The 23,566-nt window shown below is 35.8% G+C and overlaps 1 protein-coding gene across 6 annotated transcripts in view; it reads right to left on the bottom strand.

Annotated features, from left to right (window-relative positions):
• Positions 1–23,566, bottom strand: part of ERBB4 (erb-b2 receptor tyrosine kinase 4) — a 985,443-nt gene that overhangs the window by 39,756 nt on the left and 922,121 nt on the right. For all 6 annotated transcript variants that reach the window (XM_045520468.2, XM_045520469.2, XM_045520470.2 and 3 more), the window contains 4 exons: positions 9,507–9,662; positions 6,911–6,986; positions 3,414–3,560; positions 1,216–1,313 (listed from right to left, as the gene is read on the bottom strand). In XM_045520468.2, the coding sequence (XP_045376424.1) occupies positions 1,216–1,313; positions 3,414–3,560; positions 6,911–6,986; positions 9,507–9,662 (477 nt within the window). The remainder of the gene's footprint in view (positions 1–1,215; positions 1,314–3,413; positions 3,561–6,910; positions 6,987–9,506; positions 9,663–23,566) is intronic.

Genomic DNA, 23,566 nt, shown 5'->3' with positions numbered 1-23,566 from the left:
AGAAGCCTGTCACATACTTAGAGATGACAGGGGAAGATAAATACATTTAGCACAGGAAGAATGTGATAAATGCCAGTAGAGATGATAAAGCAGAATGCTGTGGCTGTTTTGAGGGAGGCATAATCCATTTCAGATCTGAGAATAATGGTAGGCTTGATTACCAAGATGGCGTTTGAGCTGTGACTTTAAGAATAAATAATAAAGGGCAATGAACTTATCAATCTTTATTTGACTTGGTTGGGTTGGCAGTGTAGTTATCAGTCCACATAGGCTCCATGAGTTGCTCTGTAGCATAACATTGTTAAAGTGATAGCATTTGAAATCACAGCACAAGTGAAATAACATAAATGGGGTGGGACAGACATCAAAACTACTGTTACACCCTTGCCTCATCTACTTCTTAAATAGAACTAAAATTTTTTTTCAAAGTTACATGATATTTTTGTAAACAATTTGTTTCTGTAAGTTGAGGAAAAGATAACAAGAAACCATTATCTACTAAAACCTGACTTTTCTCTTCATGTCAAACTATTGATGTAAATACTACCTTGTTTTACTGAGGAAACTTAACTCAGTATTACCCAAGGTCCACTTGTTTATGCTTTAGGTAAAGATAATTATAAAGAAGTATGTTATAATTTTTAAATTATCAAATCCATTTTTTCTAGTGTTAAATATACAATGTTCTTTTGACCTGTTATTTTATTCATGTACATTAATTCATTTGAATCTGAGTCATTGCTTGGATAGTGCATACCTCCCAAGAGAAAACAAAACATATTTAGAAATATTTTTTGAGGAAATCAAATGTCAATATATTGAACCTTTTAATTCACTGTCTTCAATCATGGTCATGGTTATAACAAAAATCCATCTTCCTTTTATTTTAAGAAGAGAAGATTACAACAATGAACATGACTTACACATAATGTTAATAAAAAGCAGAATACTAAAGGGCTTGTCTGAGGATAAAAGCCTTCTTATATATATGAATAATCATAAATATCTGGCTGTTCAAGAGTAGAGGCACTTGACTACTAAGAGAAGATGCTTAGAAGTGGTCCTGACATCAAGTAAAAGTCATTTAATATGATATTGTTTAGTTAATAGACTTATGAGTCACGATTTCCAGTTCCAAAGTTCAGATATTATTCCTATTTTGCAGTGAGTCTGCCATTGGGATAGTCTTAAAAAATCTAAGTCAAATGTACTAACCTGGATAACTAGGTATCTTTGAGGGTCTCGAGCCATCCTTGAAAATTCAGCAGCCAGTTCCTTAAATTTAGGTCTACTGTCAGCATCAATCATCCAACCTAGAAATTACATGCAACAAAAGAGTCACTCTATCCATAATTAGGAAGAAGTGGGATGTAAATTTCATGAAACTATAGGCTAAGTTTGAAAAATATTGTTTTAATAAAGTGATGTGAAAAACAAAGAAAGCTAGTAAAAGAAACAATTCAATAGGTGAGATTCTATCTCAGTTTGTTGATATTTATAACTAAATGTAATATATTGTAAACTCACACAAGCTTTTTATTTTGTTGATCTAATTTAAGATTAATTTTTCTTTATAGAAAGTATAACTTAGGCTACCATAGGAACTTACAGAACCTCAGATCTTTTTATGTTTGGTGTGAAAAGAATCTTTTAAAAAACTTTTCTTTGATTGGTATAGAAGAGGTGATTGGAACATAATTTATCATTTTATATCATGCGTGACATGGAATAAAAAAGCTTTGGTTACAATGCGGTACGCCAGCACAAAGGGGAAAAAAAGGAATAGAAAGCAACTTTCTTATGTGACGTTTGTCCTGGTGGGAAAAAGCTAATGCAAAGTGATTGGTAATGTTTGTTCAGCAATAGCGATTAGCTTATCTTAGTGCCAGCATTTCTAGCATAAAATTACTATCAGCAATTTTCAAGGTAGGTATTATGATTTAGCTGGGAGTCTAGATAAAGTGGGTCTTATCTCCCCAGGCTCTGTTTAACTGATGAAATGACAAGAATAAAAGCCCCAAGCTTTCCTTGATTTTATTGCTAAATGACCATTTTCTTAGGTTTTAAAACTCCTAAAATCAAGGTAAAACTCCCTATTAAGCAAAATGTTTCCCCAATTTTTCAATATTTCATCAGCGTGTCTAAATGAAGTATCTAAATCATCGCATATAATGATCAAATTATGTAGTGCATGCATGTTTTTACCTTTCTTCCACAGATGACTACTGAACAATGTTTGACTCAGTAAAACTATATAAAGCCTGTTTCTCCTTTTTCTGGGAATTCAATTTTTATTCTTGTTCTGGGAAGTCTCTGGGTATCATTTTCCGTATCATTAATATTATTCGATTTTTTTCTCTCCTAACAAAACTCAAATGCTCTATTATTTTATATGCATCCACTAAAAAAAGAATGCTATTGATACCAGGATGCTGAGAAAATAGGTGTTTCTGGAACTCTACTGGAATCAAAAAAGGTTAAATTCACAATGAGGTATCAGTTTCTTTCTAACTAAATATTGAGTAAATAGAACTATGCTTAGAGAAAAGGGCATGCTGACCTGAACTGAAAAGCACATTTTTTATTTCTCCCCTCACTGTCAGAATGTATCACACATGTCATGAATATAAATCTGAGTAGACCTGGGTCCAAAGTCTCTTACTAATAAGATGCTTATTCACCTTCACCGGTTTGTTTCCTTGCTCACCCTGTGTAAATCAAAAGGGGAAAACCCCAGATTACACAAGAAAGATTGCTGAATGCTAATCTCACTTAAATTAAGTCAGAAACTCCAGAGACTTCCTTAATTCTATTTAAATTAAGAGCCTAGGCTTCCAAAACACATTTATAATACATATGTGTCTGGGGCATAGAATGGGGGAAAAAAGTAAGAGAGTTAGGTTTAAACAAATGACCAAGTTGAAAAAAAGCAAATATTCATCATTTTTTCAGTTCAGTGTAGATTCATGCCTTTCCACTTCCCCCTCTGCCTTGCTAATTTCCTGTTGACTGAAATTGGCAAACCTATTTCCATTTAATTCACTTTTTAAACTGTCAATTTCCAACTCTTTTTATATTTAGATCATTTATTTCATCTGCTTTTTTCCTTTAAAGGTTATTAACATTATGATTAATTATATCTCTTAATGAGAAACAATTTGATTGTCATAGAAATGATAAGCATCAAAGTGAAATAAATAATTGTTAAGAGTCATGTAACTCATAGCTTGAAAGCATGATGTTGCTCCATATTAACAATAATCACAACACAAGTGTTTACATTCTCTTTTCATAATTATCTTGGAACTTTTGATATTTTTCAGTATACCAAAAAGTTGTGCAGGTTGATTAATCTGTACTATTCCTTTACTAAGAATGATGACGGTGATGATAAAATTATTTTGCAGTCTTACATTTGACCATGACCATGTAAACGTCAATAGTGCAGATGGGAGGCTGGGGCAGACGTTCTCCTTTTTCTAATAAATCGGGAATTTCTCTGGTTGGAATTCCATCGTAGGGTTTTCCTCCGAAGGTCATCAATTCCCATATAGTGACTCCTAAATTGGAGATCAAATTATTACACAAGCACACTAAACATACTTTGAACAAACCAGCGATATGCCAGGGGTGAAAGAATGCTTCCTAGAGGGTAATTTAAAATATTCTAAGGAAAGGTTCTTCAGATTCCTACATCCATTATAAGAAGCCCAACAACAAAATCTTTGTGAGAAATTCAATTTTCTTATTATTGTCTTGAAATTTTTAATGGGTAGTGTAGACAATTCAGAGTGAGTATCTGGTTACAGAATCTGGTCCCCATTTCTACTTGTAAGTAACACTACTGTCTGCTGACCCAATTTATACTGCACCACATTAGAGCCTGTAGAACAATTTATTTACTATATGCATGTGAATTCAGCACCAAGTAAGTATGATTAGGTAAAATCTGATATTGACTAATTTTGAGGTTAACATATTTGCCATTAAGAGCCCTAAAGACCAAACTGAGGTTCCAGAATGATTAAGTACATTGTAGTAAATAACTGTGGCTCTCTTTTTAACTAACACCAAGAACAAGTGGAATAAAACAGATTCCTTTCTCTACACATACGAAAGACTGAGTGAAGAATGATCTGTACGTAAGATAAAATACATGTGAAGTGGGCATCCCAAAATGGAAGGGAATCAACAACGGTTTATTCCTTAAGTAATGGAATCAGTTTTTCAATCACTAGAACATTGGTTTCCTCTATAAAAGCAAATACCCTAAATACTAGCAAACAAATAGCCAGCTTTGATAATAATAATGATTATAATTTTAGCAGTAATATACATACTACAGATCTTTTCTTTATAATCTAATAATTACGTAATTTAAAAGTTACAGTTTTCTTAAGGATAAAGGTTGCTTGTTCAGAAATACCTATCTGGGCACAATAGTAATAACAAGTGAATTTTGATTGATGCATATAAGTATCTTCTAATATAAAATCCATTAACTACGGATATGTTCTCTTTTCCACTGCCATCTGTAATGAGTTATTTATTCAAATTGAAGTCTTTTCTAGCTCATAATAGTTTTCCTTGACTGATAATAAAATGGAAAGCTTAAAATATAAAAATATATGTCAATTTCAAATTATCATTCGTAATAGTATCGCTAACAAATCACCTGATTTTTGGGGTTAACATTTATAATCCTATGATTCTTAGGTATAATATAAACATGTAATTAGTGACACAATTTTACTGTTTGATCATTATTAAATCCTACTTGATTTTGCACACTAAAGAATGGCTCCATATAACCCATGATTAAAACTTGGTGTCCATGAGGCAGGCTGGAACAAGTTAAGAAATGGATTACTGTCCATTTCTATTCAGTCAATCAAATTTATAGAATATGTATTTAAGGAGAACATTATTAACTTACATTTGCAGTTATAAAACATATCACACCTCTATCAGAACTTCTAATATAAGTATGATGCACAGCAATTACAAGTCAAAATAATAGAAAATACAATGAGCAGAAACATATAAATATAAAAACTAAAGCAGAAAAATCACAATGCTCAGTTGTGTCAATAATATTCCAATTATACCTTTGCAGAAGCTATGACAAGATAGGGTTAAACAGAGATAGCTTCATGTAGAAGAACAATTTCAAGAAAACTAAATCAGAAACATCCTCAAAACTTACAATACAATTCAATCATTTGAAGATAAAAACCATAGTAAATGCATATTTATTTTTATAAAAATAAAGATGCACCCAGTGGCAATTTTCCACAAAGGTTCACAGTAAACACAATTATGTATCTTTCTCTGCCTTCATGCCTTTTGCAACCAGCTATGATATATCATAAAAATCTTAAAATGCCTTGTGGATATGAGTTGATGTCCTATGCTATGCTTTAAAACAGAGTTCATTCTATCTATCTATCTATCTATCTATCTATCTATCTATCTATCTATCTATTTTTCACTAAACAGCTTCTGAGATCTTGCAACTCAACACAAAGAAAAACATTATAGTCTAAAAAACAGGATTTTCTCCAAAAGATAAATTTTACTATTAAAAATGTGATCGCCCTGTCAACATGTACTTTAATGTGTATATGTATTTACTTATTTTAGAGGTCATTTAAAATTTGCCTGAGGCAGCCTGCCACGATTAGTTCAAGGAAATATAAATAGGGGGGAAAAAGGAAAAGAAAAGAAAAAGAAAAAATATAATAATATATAAATCTATCATATAAAATATATGTCTATCTAGGTCATATAATATAAATGCTAATCTATACCATATAATATATAAATGTTTATCTACATACTAATGTACATCATATAATATACACATCTGTCTCATATTTATAATGTGTATAACATATGATATAAATAATAATGTAGGATATATTTCTTTCTTATTTGGTCCTTACAGTTTAACTAAGTTTTGTCAAGTATTCCCCTTTCCTTGCCTAAATCTCAAGCATACAACTCTCTACTCCTAAGCTGAGCAGAATACATGAGTCCTTCATGAAAATTTAACACCTACTACAATATGCACATATGGAAGGAAAAACTATCCTATAGAAATGTCTTTTTTTTTTTTTAATAATTTATGCTTTTCTAGACAAGCCCTAACAGTTCTTTAGAGACTGAATGACTTAATTTTTTCTAAAAACAGAAAAGATAAAACTAAGCTTAAATTTGAGTAAATTGTATCATGCTTTTCAGTCTCAGCACCACTTTTTATTTAAACAAGCACTGTGCTTTTTATCTGTAAGAGGTACTAGTTTTATTTGGTATACATAAACTTAGAAAAGGCATTGACTTATTCTTACTAATACTTAGATGGACTTTAGTTGTAAATAGCCAGACAGATACTAAGAAGGTCATCTCAAAAATATAGTTAAATGCAATTAAATAAATGTTCTAAATTTTAAATCACTATTTTTGAGTTCATATTATTCATTCTCTTTACCCCAAAAGTAGCTTGTAAATTAAAATTAAAGCTTTAATTAGCTCTTATCTCTTCCCTCACATTTATTGCTGTCACCCTACTGCTTTCGGTAATTGTTCTTTGTTTTAACAACGGTATTTTCTTACCATAGAACGTAGATTCTCGTAAGAAAAGCAAAGTTATTTTTAGAACATTCATTACATATAGTTATATTTTCAAAGATTTGTTGAAAATTAAGGCCATAAGAGTCTATGAAATTGTCCCTAAACTAAAATTGCTGAGTTACTTTCTATCAAAATGATCAGACAAGTTGCTACCAAACCAAAAGTTACGGTAGACAACTCAAGCAAGATATTAATATATTACATTTTAGAGAATCAAGAAACCTAATATGATTATTTTTTCTTTAAAAGCCTTATATCACAATGGAGAATTATTTACCATAGCTCCAAACGTCGCTCTGATGGGTGAACTTCCTATAATGTATACACTCCAGAGCCATCCATTTAATTGGCATCTATAGAGAAATAAGAAGTGAAAGTCTTATAGTTATATAAAAAGTCATTTCTATATTATTTCCTAAATATGAGTCTCTGGATTCACCTCAATTGTATTTTTGATTGTGTGTGGAGAAAAGAGAAATAGGAATGTGTTATTTTCAATACAGGGAACAAATGAATTGAAATTTAATCTTAAAATGAATTAACCTAAAGGTATATTTATTTTTAAAAGCTTCATAAACAGTGAAAAGTAAAATAATAAAATAGAAGTCATCTTTCTATAGTTCTTAATTAATGTTCGGTAATTGTCACTGTTAATATTATGACTCACAATAGTAATTCTAAACGTCTAACACATGTACTTTTAAAAATGTGGTCATATTATATTTTTTCCCTCAAAATGAGATTCCTTCCATTTTCAGTAATCCTTTTCCATCCTCAGACAAATTTCAGGCTACCAGTTAAATGGACTCTTTCTACACTTGCCCCCTCCCATCTCCTCTTTGGTCCCTAAAACACCTAAAATAATGAATTCCAAAGTTAGCCTTGCTTTGTTCCCAGCCACAAATGATCTCCCTTGTCTTGGTTAGCCAGTATTGAAGATAGGTAACATTTTCAAAATAGGAATTACATAAAAGGATTGAGAGAGTTAGTACAAATCCATCATCACTGCAAGGAAAGCAACTCAACTCACATACCCCGCTGCTGATGGGTCAGCAGAATGAGCTTCAACCACGAAGGGCAGCATTATATAGCTGGGAATATAATTAGATTCTATGGAATAAAGATAAACACTTCTACTTTGCAGTTGAAAGCTTAAAACTAAATAGGCCTTTGAAATCAAGAGGTTGGCTGCTCACCAAGGTGACACCAAGGTAACTCTGTGACAGAATCATGGTATTCAGTGAAAGGGAACAGAAGACACATTGAAAATAATTTCCCTATGGGCAAGGAGTTAGCCGACTTTATGGACTACGGACACTGTGTTAAAGCAGTAAGTTTAAATCACAGGTGGCTTGATAAAGACTTAATGGTTACTAGGCATTTAAAGCTCTAATGAATCTTGCTTTAGACAAATCTTACAGCTGTATGTTCTCAAGACAAGTGAAGTCATGTGATTTATAGACTTCTACTTCTGTGCAATCTTGTAGTGAATTTCAAAGCTGAGGTCTCAAACTGCTGCAATTTGTAGTAAACAGGCAAAATAGGCTAATAAATTCCAGGAAAAGCTGGATAATGCTATAAGATTGAAGTCTTTTTAAAAAATAAATTTTGTGTTCTTTTGCTTTGTGATAAGATTTGAATATATAGTTATAGGAGAGTTTAGTGTAAAAATGAATGTTAAGCATGGAAGCATATCATTGCAAAATATTTATAATACATGTTTGGATGGCCCATGATGAATAAGGCACATAATAAACATATTTGTATGACATATGAATTACCTTTTTATTGTTAGCGTGAGCTTATAGGTCATCCTACATTTAGGCTGCATTTGCTTATTTCATTTGTCCTCTCCTGATCTAAGTTTTTTCCAGGCCAACCTAGAGGGACCTCTTTATGAAGAGGAGACATCCTAGACGGCTAGCCAAGACTGGCAAGCTACACAGCAGGTTAATGAAGAAAGACGAGAGCTGGAACTAAGGCATGGATTGAGACCACATGGTGAGTGAGAGAGGCAGAAACACAGCTGTCGGTCAGGGCCTGAGGCTGGAGAATCAGAAAAGATAGAAGAGGCAGTGGCACTGTTTACAACCCTGGGATACAGCAGTTCCCATTGAAGTGGGGGGAGTCAGATAATAAAGTAAATTGGTAACTCACACCCTATGATGAAAACTAAAAAAAGAAAAGAAAAGAAAAGAAAAGAAAAGAAAAGAAAAGAAAAGAAAAGAAAAGAAAAAAAAGAAAAGAAAAGAAAAGAAAAGAAAAGAAAAGAAAAGAAAAGAAAAGAAAAGAAAAGAAAAGAAATAGAGCCAGATAAGAGGAACCTGTTGCTTCTGGTATAGGAGGACTAGAAGTTAAGTAAGATGATCAACTTTCCAATAGTTACAGTTCTTGGTCATAGTGAAACTTCTCTCTAATCCATGACAGAGAAGTCGTATCTCTCTGATCTCTCTGTAATAGTCAGTCTTATGTGATTAAGATCACTGAAATAATTTCTATGGCCCTGGATTAAAGTGTAATCTCTAGAATTTCTAGGAAGCCATTCACTCTCCAACACTGGAACTGACATAAAGATCACTTGAGTCCAGACATGCAGTATCTTATTTTGGCTACTTTTCAGAAATGGAAATTGGTAATATATCCTATATATATTATACATTATATATGTGTGTATGTGTGTACATATACATATATGTGTGCATGTGTATTTTTTTTTCACCCTGTGCAGGAGAGAGGCAAATAGAAGAAGGTAGAATTGGGATTTTATAATCTCTTAAACCTCAGGTTTATTGACTTCTTCCTATAACACATAAGGAGACAAAAGGATATCATACTATATTTTCAAGAACTATCACTCTCAAAAAGATACCCACCTTTCCTCCATCAGCATTATACTCTTTTTCATCTCCTTCCAAAAGTCTGGCTAGTCCAAAATCCGTGATTTTCACATGGTTAGGAGATTTCACTAAGACGTTACGGGCTGCCAAATCCCGATGAACAAGCCGTCTTTCTTCCAGGTACATCATTCCCTGAAAAACACCAAATTCCCCAAAGATAGTCAGTTAATGCCTAGGCTTTTCTATTGTCAAAAAAGGAGTTTCCTACTATTCAGTTGCAATTGCTTGATTTCTCTAGGTGAAGCCAGGATCTGGGAATGTATTCAAAATTACAGAAAACATGGAATAAAAAAGCAAATCACAAATAGCTTTTGGCCTTTTTTCCACTAAAACCCTATTAAGAAGAATTACCTGCATGTGAGCTAAATGTTAGACCATTTTTCCCAGATACTTTCTATTTTTTTGCAAACACTTTCATTAGTGAGGTATGCATGTGTCTTAGTAGACAGGCTAACATGTACTTGGACTGACCCACATATTCCTAATTGCTTTCTTCTCAATAACTTCTGTTTCAGGTCATCTTCTCCCACATACCTGCTCCAAACAAATGCAACTATCCATAATTTTTAAAAGTATTTTATCTGAAGGTTTAATGGAGGCAAAATCACCATCATAGATTCTATCAAGTCTGAAGAATTATATTATTCTTATTAATTATGCAAAAAATGAAGTATACCCTAGAGGCATTAAAAGCCTATAATTTAAAAAATGGCTCTGATGACATTAGTAGTCATTATGAGAGCCCACAAGCGAAATTACATAGTTGATAATGACCCTCAAATTAGCCTTTAATATGCTTTCTTCATAAAACATATACTGTAATTAAAAATAAAATGTATTGCAGATGATTGTCAACAAAAGATAACTGGCTCTTCCCCCAATACACACACCCACATGTATGTATATCTGCATATATGTATATACACATTTATGTTAGATGTATATATACCATATATATTAGAATATATAGAAATAAAAAAATCCATAGAAACAATAATTATTAATGCAGCAATAGGGAAACCACAAGTCATCATGAAATGCTAGCCTTAACTAAAAGGTTAATGTAAAACCAAGGAAATGAACTCAGAGGCTTAGATTAGAGTGAACATCTTTTGTCCGAGTGAATGTATTTTTATTGACGAGTTAGGGAAAATTCTATATCTGAGGATTTCTGTGGTAAAAACAAATCAGAAGTGTTATAAAATGGCTGAGGCATACTCTCATGCCAATTGCAAATCAATGCTGTTGGCAGTTAACATTACAACCGCAGGACTTTGAAGGATTAACGGTTTCTGATATCAAAACAAAAGCTGGGAAAAACAGACACATAAATCACAGAGGTCAAAAAATTATGAACCGTATCCCCGGTGTAGTGGAAAGTGAATATTGCTTCAAACAGCATCAGAGCCAAGCGCTATATAAATGCCCATTAAACACAACCAGTGGAGATGCTGCCTGATATGGTCCAATCAGTCAGCAGCTGGGTGACATCACATGTCTTAGTGTTTTCTGAAATCAGCCTACCACTGGGATTTATGAAGTTTTTGCCCTCCTTCCTAAGCAGTGCCTTTTGTTTGATTACACCAAATTGGAAATTTCTAGAATAAAGTGAATCTGAAAACATATAGCCCTTTGCAGGCTTTAAAGGATAAAAAGATAGACTTCCTGCCTTGGAGATAAAGTACGTTCAGTAATTTTGTCCCTGTAAGAAGTATCCACAAAAACACTCATCATTCTCTTTCTTACCACCTTCATAACAGAATATGGGAAGTGTGCTGGTAACAAGTTAATATTCAGATCCACACACAATTACAGAACACATACTAAGTGCCAGGCGCTGTGCTAGACACCAGAGAGCCAAAAGAGAGTCAGAAAGGGTCTACGCATTAAGGGAGGACAAAAGCTAATTAACAAAGTGGGCAGATATGGGGTTTAAACTTGAGTGGATCAGTGTGATGCATGTAATGCATTTAGAGAGAGCAGGATTTTGAGAACCATCTGTAGTACAGCCTGGCGAGTGTGCATGAGTAGGCAGGCTTCTGAGAGGCACTGAGGCCCAAGTAAGCTTTGAAGGATTGATGTCCACCGGTTGGATTGTGGTCAGAGAGAACAAACACAAGGGCATTGACAGCATGGTCTACTTGGATAAGGGAATATAAGTCTGTATTTCTGAAGCATTATGTATCTGGAGAGTGGTGAGACTGAGAAAGTAGGAAGAGGCTAGACCCAAGCAGGGCCCCTTACATGTCATGACAGAGAATTCAGACTTTGCACTTTATGCAGCAATCAATGTGGTGATGTGGAAGTTGTTTAAAAAAGGAGAATGACAGTTATCACTGGACCCTTGAAAATATCCCCTGGTGCCAGAATAGATGACAGATGGGACACAAAGACAGCTAAAGTCAGAAGTCACGTGATAGAAGAAAAGTGATGAGAGTGTAAAATAAAGTTTGTGAATTGACAGTCCATGAGTTAAACCCATTTTTCTTTCTTTCTTTCTTTCTTTTTTTTTTTTTTTTTTGTCCCCACACTGGGCAAGTTTCAAATATCCTCTTTAGCTGATAGTGGCTGCACCCCATTGCAGGCATCAGGTTCCCAGTTTGGCAGGATACCCCCCGACCCCGTCACTTTTCAGGAGCTTGGCTTTTATTGTTTACCATGATCACTCAGTTCCTACATGCATGAATGTCTGAATTGTCAACAAAATGAGGCCAGAAGGAATATTAGGAAGAGAACAATTTCAAGGTACATTTATGAAATAAAATAACCAAATAATTGACTGAACAATGAAGAAGAGAGTTGAGAATAATTCTGTGTTTTTGACTTTTGTAATTTAGGCGGATAGTTACCTTAACTAGATATTATCCTAATGTAAATATGTGTAGGACATATATATACTATACCTGTAGGGAACTAACATTCACCAGGATATTTAAGACTCTAATGACACATTCTGTGGTACAAAAAAAGCCCGAAAAACTCCAAAAAGGTCTTTGATATTCTATGCACAAAGCCTCAGCAGGTGATAGACCATCCTGAACCTCAATAGTATTTGTCTACAAAAAAGTATTTTCTTTAAAATAATGAGAGCTAAATTCAGAAAACCAGATGATAATCTCTATGGTTTCCCCAGCCACCTGACCACAATGAAAAGATATAAAAACAGAAGCATTTGTATCATTACCAGACCATCAAAATTCAGTTCATGTGGTTGCTGTGTAACTATGAAACATCACTGTACAAATGGACACTTTCAGATCATTAATTATAACTACCACCTTAGTCCTACTTTCACACCCTGAATGAGAGTGTTGAATCATCTGTGGATTACTCACAATAGGTATCTCCCCATCACAGTCATTAAAATAGGACTTCCTTACTGGAAGATCTCATTAGAATCACATTCTCGGCTAGATTCCTTCAAAATAAAATAACTCCTTAAATCAGAGTGTGATGCAATCAAGGAGGCAGACAGTTATTAGAAATAACAGTGACAAAAATACACTGGATGAAGTCCCTTGAAGTCTGAAGATGATTAAAGACGGCCCGTTCATTATGATAGAGAGATGCTACATTGGTTGAGAAGAAACCTCTTACTTTGCCTTGTAGCAGCTCCCATGTCCTTGCCACACTAGCTCAGACTGAGTACATTGTAGGGATACTAACACTGACAGTAACCTCAGCTAACATTGACTGAGCACTTAAAACATGGCAGGTGTTCAACTAAATACCTCTACATTGGTGGGTTGACTTAATCCTATGAGATGAATAACTGTTTTCATCCCATTTTAAATATGAGAAAAGCAAGGCTAAGAGAGCTCAAGTTACCTGCTCCAAGTCATCTATCCAGTGAGCAGCAGAACTGGGGGCTTTAGTCCCTTGCTGCAGGACTTAAAGTCTGCACATTTATCCCTACCCCCTCTCTTGATGGGTCACAGGGAAGTGTGGGCATGCAGAAAATAATGTACATAGGGACGTCATATAGATTTAAAAGATCCTAGTACTTCTGCAGAAAAAAATACAATATATGTTTCTGTGAATCCCAGGGTATAATGAAGGTGATTGACATGCTTGTATTTAAAATTCAGCTAAATTACAGCAACTTTTATAATTTAGCAAGAATTTAAATTGTGTAAATTGGAAACTCAGTTCTTGCTTTGGCCACAGGATATACAGGATGGTGGAGTAGGTTTGAGCATAGATTCTGGCGTCAGTTGCTTGGCTAGAACCCCAGCTCTGCCATGTTCTAGCTGTGTGACTCTGGCAAGTTAAATTAACCCCTCTGTCACTCACCTTCCTCCTCTCTAAAAGAGCCATAACAGCACCTCTCCCACGGGTTGCTGGGATGATGAAATCGTATGTAAAGCAGTTAAATTCTAAGCAGCATGTAGCAAGTGCAGAACATGCAAGTTTTGATTATTGTTCCACAGACAGGTATCAACAGCCCTAGTGTGCATCAGAAGCATTTACCCTCATTAACTTGAATTGCCTATTTCAGAAAATCCATGAACCTCAACTAATACATCACAGTGGGTGTTCAATAAATGTTTGCAAATGGTGATAGATATCCCCATAACCTGCCCATCATGATTAATGTGTGGATAAAAATTTCATAATAATTACTGTTCCAAGTATTATTTTAATAATGATTCACCTGAGGGGGCTGTCATAGGAGAAGGAAAAATTAGGGAATCTATTAAAAGATTTGGTGCTCTCCATAAACATATCACTGATGCAGGAATTTAGTGAAGAGAAAGGTCATGGACAGGATAAGTCAAAAAGTTTTCTGTGCTGCAGGATTTTTTCCATGGATGAATGAAATAGGAGATCTTCTGTACCCAAGTACCTGCCTTTCATCACTCAGCACTGAGGGGAATTTTGGGGCCGATGTGTTTTAGGAGCATTTTGTCCACTTCTTGATCCGGGTTCTGCAAATCTGATTTTACTCAAACAACTCAGAATTTACCATCTTCCACACCATTCAGATTTTACCTTTGTTCATATTTTCTCTGAATGCAGCAATAAGCTTTCAAAGAAAGCTTACTTATTTTCTGTTTTGCTCATACCTCTTAAAATGTGCGTCAATAAATACAAACGCACTAGGGAAAGTCAAATTTTACTTTTGCCTTTCAGAAATGCACTTTAATACAAAGTCCAAGGATCATTTTATTACCATTGAGTTTCAAGTTTTAATCTCTGGTTAGAATCGACTCATGTAAACTGCTCTGTGGAAAAAAAAATCAGTAACTGACAATTTTAAAGTATCGGTATCGACAAACACCTTCTTCTCAATCTTAACGATATTTGACTCACAGCTGTCTAGCAAAAATGCATTATTATGTTTTAATCCAATGTGAAAATGTATTCTGCCCAGCTGCAGGAAGCTAGCGGAAGTCAAGAGAGACCACGATATTTCTGACAATAAATATTTGCTTCCCATATATAGGCCAGGCGACAAATTTCATCAAACATGTGCGCGGAGCTAAAAATTTCGAGCTGCAGTCAGCTCTCACAGGCATTAATCTCCGGAGTTAGCAAGAGGGCACTTTTTTTTCCTGTTTTCATTCTAATAACCTGAAACTTTCTTAATATCAGGAAACTTCAGGAAGGCTACCTTCAAATGAAAAGCACTCCTCTTTCCTACCTTTCCTTCTAAAAGCAGTTCTATCCCTGAGGCGGGGTAAAAATCTAACTATAATGCTCTCTACTGTAAGGCCAAAACAATGAGGACATTCAAGGGAAGGAAGAGACCTTTCTGGATGAAGTGACTGACTTTATCATGAAGGGGAACTGAGGGGGCTCTGTAATTAAGTCAGATGAGAAGTCTTTTTCAACCAGCAATGGCTGGTGCGTGGCACCACAGAAAGAGCACAGAACTGAGCGTTGCAAGACAGAAGTCCCAGACATGCTGCTCACAACGTTTACGACCACAGGTACTCACTTCACCTCTTCTATAAAAGTGACAGATTGGCCTAAATGATCTCTGAGGTGTCCTCCAGCTTTAAATTTTTATTCCATGATAGATGGAACTGTAAAATGTATCTGTCTAAAATATTAAATTGTGGCCAATAATAGACACAGAGAACAGTAAAGGAAGAGGTAGAGTAGGTGCCTCCCTTCGAATGGTTAGTGAGAAACGTGAGTATCATTTAGTCAAAGTCAGTTTAGTGTCCCCAGTGTTTAAGGCAAAGGACTCTAGAAATAAACCCTGGCTACTGAGTAGCTGTGTGACCCTGGTCAATTTACTGGTATTTCACTGTCTTTATTAGTTAAATGGGGATAATAGGAGTTTCCACCTTGAGAATTGTCTTGAGGATCCAATGCCTTAATGTCTATAAAACATCGAGAACATTCACTATTCCAAGATACCATGTGTTCGCTAAATAAATAATCTCAAATTCATCTTTCTTATTAGAAATACAACTCAACCACCATAAAAGAAAGATAGCCAACTAAAACAGCTCTTGGGTACTCGGTACTGTTAGGTGTGGTGACTTCTGTTTCTCATTCTACCTGTCCCTGCATGTTCTTCTGATTATTTTGCTCAAAGGAAGAAAAGCAGATTCACATGGTTGTCCTAGATGGGCTTGGAGATGTAATATTCAAGGTTAATTCTCACATTTTCCAATTGCACTTATCATCATCAAGAGACATGGGTAGGTTGTAGTTCTTAGGGAGATTTTGAAATATTGAGGACAGTCGAATTTCTGTCATTTTAATAGTGTGTAATAAACACTTTATTTTTTGCTATTTGAAATACATTTTTCAGATTTGGTTCCAATAATACATATTTGTGTGCGTGTGTGTGTATGTGTGTGTGTCTATACATACTGCATATTGTAGATGCTATGGTGTGCTGTCCAGAAATCTCTTCAGGACCCAAGTACTTATAATCTCAGCTTCTGGGAGTGTTGACCACTGATGGCTTTCATTTTAGCTGCCTTCGTTTTGGGGCAGTGACACCCCAAACCCAAATGCACAGGGAGCTGCTTTGCCAGGGGTTTCACCCTTTCACAGGAGGCAGTCCACATCCAGTACTCTGTTGATGCAGAGTTACAAAGGCCATACACCTGCGGGACAATTCTGAAGAGCTGCTCTCGTTCTGGGGCACTCCGTGGGACTGGACGAAACCTCCATTGCAATTTCATCATCGCTGGACTTTTCCTCCTACCTCGTATTGGCTTTTCGCTGTCTGCTAGGTGTTCTTGAGAACACGTACCCAAAACTTCCTAGATGTAAATTTTTCTCGGAGACTGTTTTCTGGAAGCCAAACGAAGGCAATGTGTATGACTTTTTCTTTGTTTTCTTTTGGGATCTCAAGTACACAGAATTTTAAGCTAACCCCTCCATAATTCATAGATGCTACTATAATTGTTTTCCTGTCCTCTACCTCAATCCCATTCTTCTATCCATCATAAATGGCCACAATAGTGTTTTGAATACATATCTTTTCAATCCATTGTTCATATGATTCTTTTTATCCATATTTTTAAAAAGTATTTTGTGTTATTTCCAATATATAAATAGTATTGTGCATTAAATAGGAGAATTTTTACTCATCATTAGGCTTTTTTTACATTAAAAACATGTTGCTATACATAGTCCAGTTTTTACTGCTTCTCATTGTTGCATTAAATTATACACATGAACTCACAGACATACTTTTATATATATTTACATTTATATATAAATGTATATTTACATTTATAACACAGGTGTGCACTGTCAATTTGTCGTCCGTTCCCCTATTGATGGGTACCAAACTGAACTCCATTTCTCTGACACTACAAACAAGACTGAACTGAATACATGAACATTATTTGTAAAATGCTATAAATCTACTTAACAACAGAAATCTTCTGCTATTCAGTACTAATTTCCATGTAGAAGAATCTAGACAAACAGTAATAGTAATAGTCACTGTGGAAGATACATCATAGAGAGATTTCTTGTTAAGTGAGAACATTGAAATCATAAGGGGAAGACAAATATGACTGTGTATTTTAGCATTATATATGTTTGTACCTATAAAAGAGCTAACATTTATTTACACACTCTGCCAGGGGACTGTTTTAAGGGCTCTATAGATAGGAATTCACAAGAACTCAAGGAGATCTGTTCTACTATTATACCTATTTTAAGACAAGGAAACTAATGAACAGAGAAGTAGAAGTGCCCAAGAGTGATAGCTAGTGCATGACGAAGCCTAGAAAAACCAAGATTTGACTGCAGGCAGCTTGACTCCGTAGGCAATGATCTTAACCATTACACTACATGACCATATGTGTCAAAAGACTATATAAAACTAACAAAAGACAGTGTATACAACCGAATGCTTGCTATATAGACAATAAGTGCTCCAACAGTTCAGTAAAGAGGAAACTCTTGTGCATAATACACATTTAAAGCTGACAAACAAACTTCTTTAGTTTTGCTGAGTTTTCTTAGAACAGTACCTCTGAGGGCACTTTACAAATCAATGTTTGTGAATTCAACTAGGTATTTTCAACAATCTGAAGATTTCTTGGCATTTACCTGGCTCTCAATACAGATTTGTGGTTGGATTAAATAAACAATGAGACCAACGTTTTGAAAGGCTCTCCAGATAGTAGCTTTTCTTTGCTGCGTAGGTGGAGCAAATGTAAAAGCCTGTGATATTTATGATAGGATGGAGGAAAACAAATCCTGCAACTGTCAGGCCAAACCCCAGATGGTGATATTAGAATAACAAGAAAAATGAATGAGGACACTCTTTAGAGATTCCTGAGGCTGGTGTGGGCAACAGGAATTTTTCTTCTTGTTCCCTATATTTTCTTCAAATATTTCTTCAGAAATTTTGTCTATCACCTTTCACAAGCTTTTGGAAATGTCCCTGGGAAAAAGGTGCCTAACAGCCTCAAAATGTCTCTTAAAGAAACAACAAAATGATGATAATAAAACAAACAGACAAACAAAAAGTTAAAAAGCACATATGAGACAGCACTGCTTTCCTACTACATAAATCTGCGGGTAAAAAGCTCAACTGCCAGGATCAAAAGAATACTAAACACGCTACAGCTTTTCCCTCTCACTGACCTCCTGCCAATATGATTACAAATGGGAGGCGTGAATCTTATAGTGTCCACACTCTCAGGGAAGTAAACCTAAAATGGATTACTTCTGCTCCTTGGGCAGCTGATCAATAAAGATGTGGACTGCAATGAGAACGGAGATGTCTGCGGGCTGTAGTAGTTATCCTCTGTGTCTCTTTAGAAATTAATTAAAAATCAATGAAGTGTGCAACCTATTAATACAGCAACTGCTAGATTAACAGATAGAAGCTGAGCCTTTCCCTGGGCGTACCTAGTGTGCGAGAGCATTCAAACGCTAGAGGGAGGAGGTTGGATGTCTGACACCATAGTTATAACGTAGCAGAAACAGATCATTCCTAATATTCTCTAGTTTCCCAGAGTTGCATCTACTCCTTGGAAACCAGGAAGTTCAGTAGATGGGAATACATATGCAATATCTTCCTTCTTCAGACAATTACATCAGTTTTTATGAGGTATCCTTATTACAAAGCCAAACCTCTGCCGTCACACAGAACTAAAGAATTTCAATAACTATTTTCTTGTGTGGTTTACTCATTTATGAGTCTAGGCAGGTGAGTTTACTTGTAATTACTGAATATGTTTAAATAAGTTATCTTCCCATGGGGGAGAAAATGTGACACTCCTAGAAGACTAAAAGCTCCCACGTGATTGGAGCCAATTTAGCATCCGCCTATATGTGTGATTCAATCCAATTCTGCCTTTGTCTTATTTGGACGCCAGTGGACCTGGTCCGCCATGCAGATGTTAGTTGGCACAGGTAAAACTCAAAACGGTGGTGCCCATCTACCCGCCTCCAGAAGTCACCCAGCTACTTGCCAACCGCTTGCTCTGAGCCATGTCACTCTTGCTCAGGTTCCTTCCTCCTCAAAATCTTCGGATGGGTCTGAAACACATCTTCCAGTTTTAGTCTCAAGCCCTCGTTGACTAGGAAGCCCACTTTGATGCACCTGCTGGTTTCAGCTCTGTCCTTCCCCTCTGAAGGAATGCTAGGACTTTGTCTCTAGTCCCTGCACAAGAATATGGGAGAAGGAGATATCTGCTTGATACCTTGGCTTGTTTTCTATCCCCTACATCACCAAAGAAGGAGCAGCTATCACCACATAACTAAAAAAGGAGCAGGGTTCAGCTCTATTTAAACTGATAATCAGTCATCTAGCGTGTTTCTGCCGTCTTCATAGGCTCGGGGGTTACACACACTGTCACAGTAAGAATACAAATTTCACTCTTTCTTGGCCCAACCTGCTTGCAGAGCTCCTGTTGCTACCTGCCCCTTCGAAGGCTTTGCCAGACATCTCTGGGGTTCTCCAGGGAGCCTCACAGGTGCTCATGAATACTTTCTTGGTTCTTTTTCTCAGGGCTCTTCACTGATACCTGCAGCCATGTTATCCTGAGTGGGAGCTGCTGTGGAAATGCTGTCTTTGCCACGGCTGCTATCGTGGTGCTTTAGAAGTTGCAGCTTATGATAATTCAAGACAGTGAATGATGCCCTTCCATCCTCTCCTCCTCACCACGTCAGAGCACTGCTGTCTCCCACACAGCCTTGGTGAAGTGCTCTACCTGGTTCTAAACTCTGCACCATATTTTGCCCCTGGCTCTACCAATAGTTATTATTGAGACCCTAGTCTCAAAAGTCCCCTTAAAAACGTCTTCAGTAACTATAGCAGCATACTCCACAAAGACTCAGACCTAATCCAAGAGTCAGGCACAGAAAACTAATACATCTGTCTTTGCTCAGTTCCCCTCTCTTTGACTTCAGGACTTTCCATCATTCCTTCATCTTCTCTTAACCTTCAACACACGTGCACACATATGCACATGCCGTCATGCTCATGTGCTAAGCCATCTCTCTCTCCTACAGCTGAAAAAAGTCCTCAAGCAACTTGACTCTGCTCATCACTCTAGCTTTTCTTGGAATTCTCCACCTGAAATTCTGTGACCCAAGCCAACCTGAACATTCTCTTGGCTCTTTTGTCTTTGCACTTACTGTTCCCTTTACCTGAAACACCCCTTCACCACACACTGCTACTCTCTTCCTACCATCCTTTAGACACAGACTTGCTTAAGTCTAACACTCTGTTAGATCACAAAGTAGATGTCATTTCCTCCACAAAGACTTCCCTCACTCCCAAGTAGAATGTGTTGCTCTATTATATAACCTCACAATGTCTGGTTTCCCCTATCTACCTCAATCCGTCTAGCTGTCTATCTTAAACTAAATCTTAACATTATCAAGCATTGTTTTAAAACAACTTTCTGTGAATGTCTACATCAATGTTCCTTTATAAAGCAGAAGAGCATACACATATTTAGGTTAGGTTACATCTTCTATGCACAAGCTTTAGAAATAGTAGATAGCATATTACAGAACGTTATCAATTTCATGTGAATGGTAGAAAAAAGCTCAAATACATCTGATGCTCAGTTGAGTACTCATCTACTGACCTGCTCAGCTTATAAAACTATTTTTTAAGAGAATTAAACACCAATGTATGGAATAGAAATAGAAAGCTATGTTTTGGCTTGCTTAAGACCTAGAAGTTAAGGATTTAAGCTGACCACCTTTCATCCTTTTGCTCTAAATCCTTACAGACTGTTAGCTGCTTAGAGCTGGGAATGGTGCATTCCTGTTGAGATGACATAACTCAGTTTGATCCTCTTCACATTTACCAATTTCATCACATTTTAGACAGTCAGTACATAGTAGTCAATTGATTGATTCCCTCTTCTCCCTACTCCATTTATTCATCCACACTCCTTCTTTTGCCTTTGAATCTCCAGGTTATGGAAGAAGGCACTCAAGGCAATAATAAACATGCCCACAAACATAGAGCCTCCTAACAATTAAAAGTAAAAGAAGAAGAAAAAGGACAATAAATGTTTAGTTTTTTTGGAAGTAAATTTGTATTGCTAGTGATGATTTTTATTATGTTTTCCCTTTGCTCTCTTTTTTTTAAAGATGTTAAATATCTTCAAATTTTCAAGCTTATTTGCATATATGTTGCAACTTGCTTAGTGAGTGTTTTTACTTCCAGAAAACTTTGGAGTTTTGTACTAAATACTATCTGTTTTTCTACAAATGTAGAGAAACCAGGGCGTTGGAATTTGAAAGCTGCCCTCTTTATTTGTGCTTCTCTCTAGTTCACAGATTTATGCAGTTAATACCTCACAGGGAAGAAAGCCGAACATATACATCACACAAACTGGGTTCTAAGGGGTCATTCTCAGCCCATTCCTGTTCATTTTTGACAGTTAGAGAGTAGAATATAATGATGAGTGTTAGATCTAGAACAAAACTTCCCAGGCTTCAGTATCAGCTCTGCCACTCACTAAATGAAGCTGTGTGACCTTAGCCACGTTAGCTAGCTTCTCAGTCTGCCAGTCACTTCGTCTATAAAATGGGGATAATAATAGCACCTTTCTTATAAGGTTCTTGTGAGTATTAAATAAGCTAGTTGGTGTAAAACACTTAGAATGGTGCCTGACCAATAGGAAACACTCAGTATTGTTAATTATTATTATTGTCCCTTTTATCCAACACTTTGCATTATAGATGACTCTTATTTTTCAAACTTTCAGCTTTCAAACAACTTGCAATTTTCTCAGACATTCCCAAGCATACTTTAATACTCAGAATCCCAAAGATTATCTATCACCCAACAACCACATATATTGGTATTGCTATCTTTCATAGAACAGTTTAATTTCAGCAAAATTTTATTTTGTTTTTATATACTTTTGTGTCTTTGGACAATTACTTTAGTGAAGCTTCACCTTAATGGTCAAAATAAAATAGGGTAGAAAATTAAACTGATAAGAAAAATCTTCTCATAAAATTAATACAATTAAGACATATAAAGAAATCATGAAAGATGCTGAAATTAGCATATCTCTTTAGCCTCCCTTGTAGACTCATTGAAATTAAGCTCAATGGTTATATATTAATTTTTAAAAGAGCAAAATTGAGGTACATGAAGGAAAAGCTGTAAATCTATCACTGTAGATGAGGAGTAAAGGCAAGAGAAAATTCAATATTTTATGACACTCAAGTTATCTATTACTGAATCCCACTTATAACATGTAGATCTATTGTTCACATTAAGATCATCCACTTTTGCCTCTTTTATGAATACATTATATATGAAAATTGGGGTCATCTCGTATTTGTACATATATATGCATATTCTATTGGGTTATTAGCTACTAAAAAGAAATGGAAGAAAGACTAAGCATTATATATTTTCTCTTGATCCTTTTCCACCTTATCATGTATACAGCATTCATTGTGTATACAGTTCTTTCTACATACAGTTTCTCTATGGGTAGAGGCTTGCTGGCCTGTGTAAACCAAGGCACTGGCCTTGTTCATTTCTGAATTGCCTTTGGGGACATTTCTCCTTCTTCTGAAAGTATAGTGGGCATTCACAGCCAAATAGCCCCATTTTCCTTAGGAGCTACTCAAGGAATTTAACAGCCTTCCTTCATTTTGTCCTGTCTCCATCCCCTTCAGTTCAAATCAGCAGTGTTTCTGCTCATATAATCTCATAAACTCTTTGCTGGTTGATATTCCACCCATACCTTTGTTGTTCCCTTCAGAACATCCTAATTTTCTGCAATATGGGTAGGCTGAGAATTTTTCAAAACTTCAAGTTTTGGTTCCCTCTTCCATTCATTTCTCTACCTTCGCATTTTATTACAGGCTGTCAGGAGGAACCAAGCCTCTCCTTCAACACTTTGCTTAGAAATCTTCTCAGCTAAATATCTAATTTTATCTCTTGCAAGTTCTACCTTCCACAAAACACTAGAACACAGCACAATTCAGCCGAGTTCTTCGCCACTTTCTAAGAAGGATCGCCTTTCCTACAGTTTCCAAAAACACGTTCATCATTTCTGTATGGGACCTCACCAGAATCATCCTCAATGTCCCTATTTCTAGCATGTACCTCA

The sequence above is a fragment of the Camelus bactrianus genome, chromosome 5 (genome assembly GCF_048773025.1).
Source record: "Camelus bactrianus isolate YW-2024 breed Bactrian camel chromosome 5, ASM4877302v1, whole genome shotgun sequence".
Taxonomy (NCBI): domain Eukaryota; kingdom Metazoa; phylum Chordata; class Mammalia; order Artiodactyla; family Camelidae; genus Camelus; species Camelus bactrianus.
The sequence above is the reverse complement of the archived record's forward strand: the minus strand, read 5'-3'. Positions and strand labels throughout refer to the sequence as shown.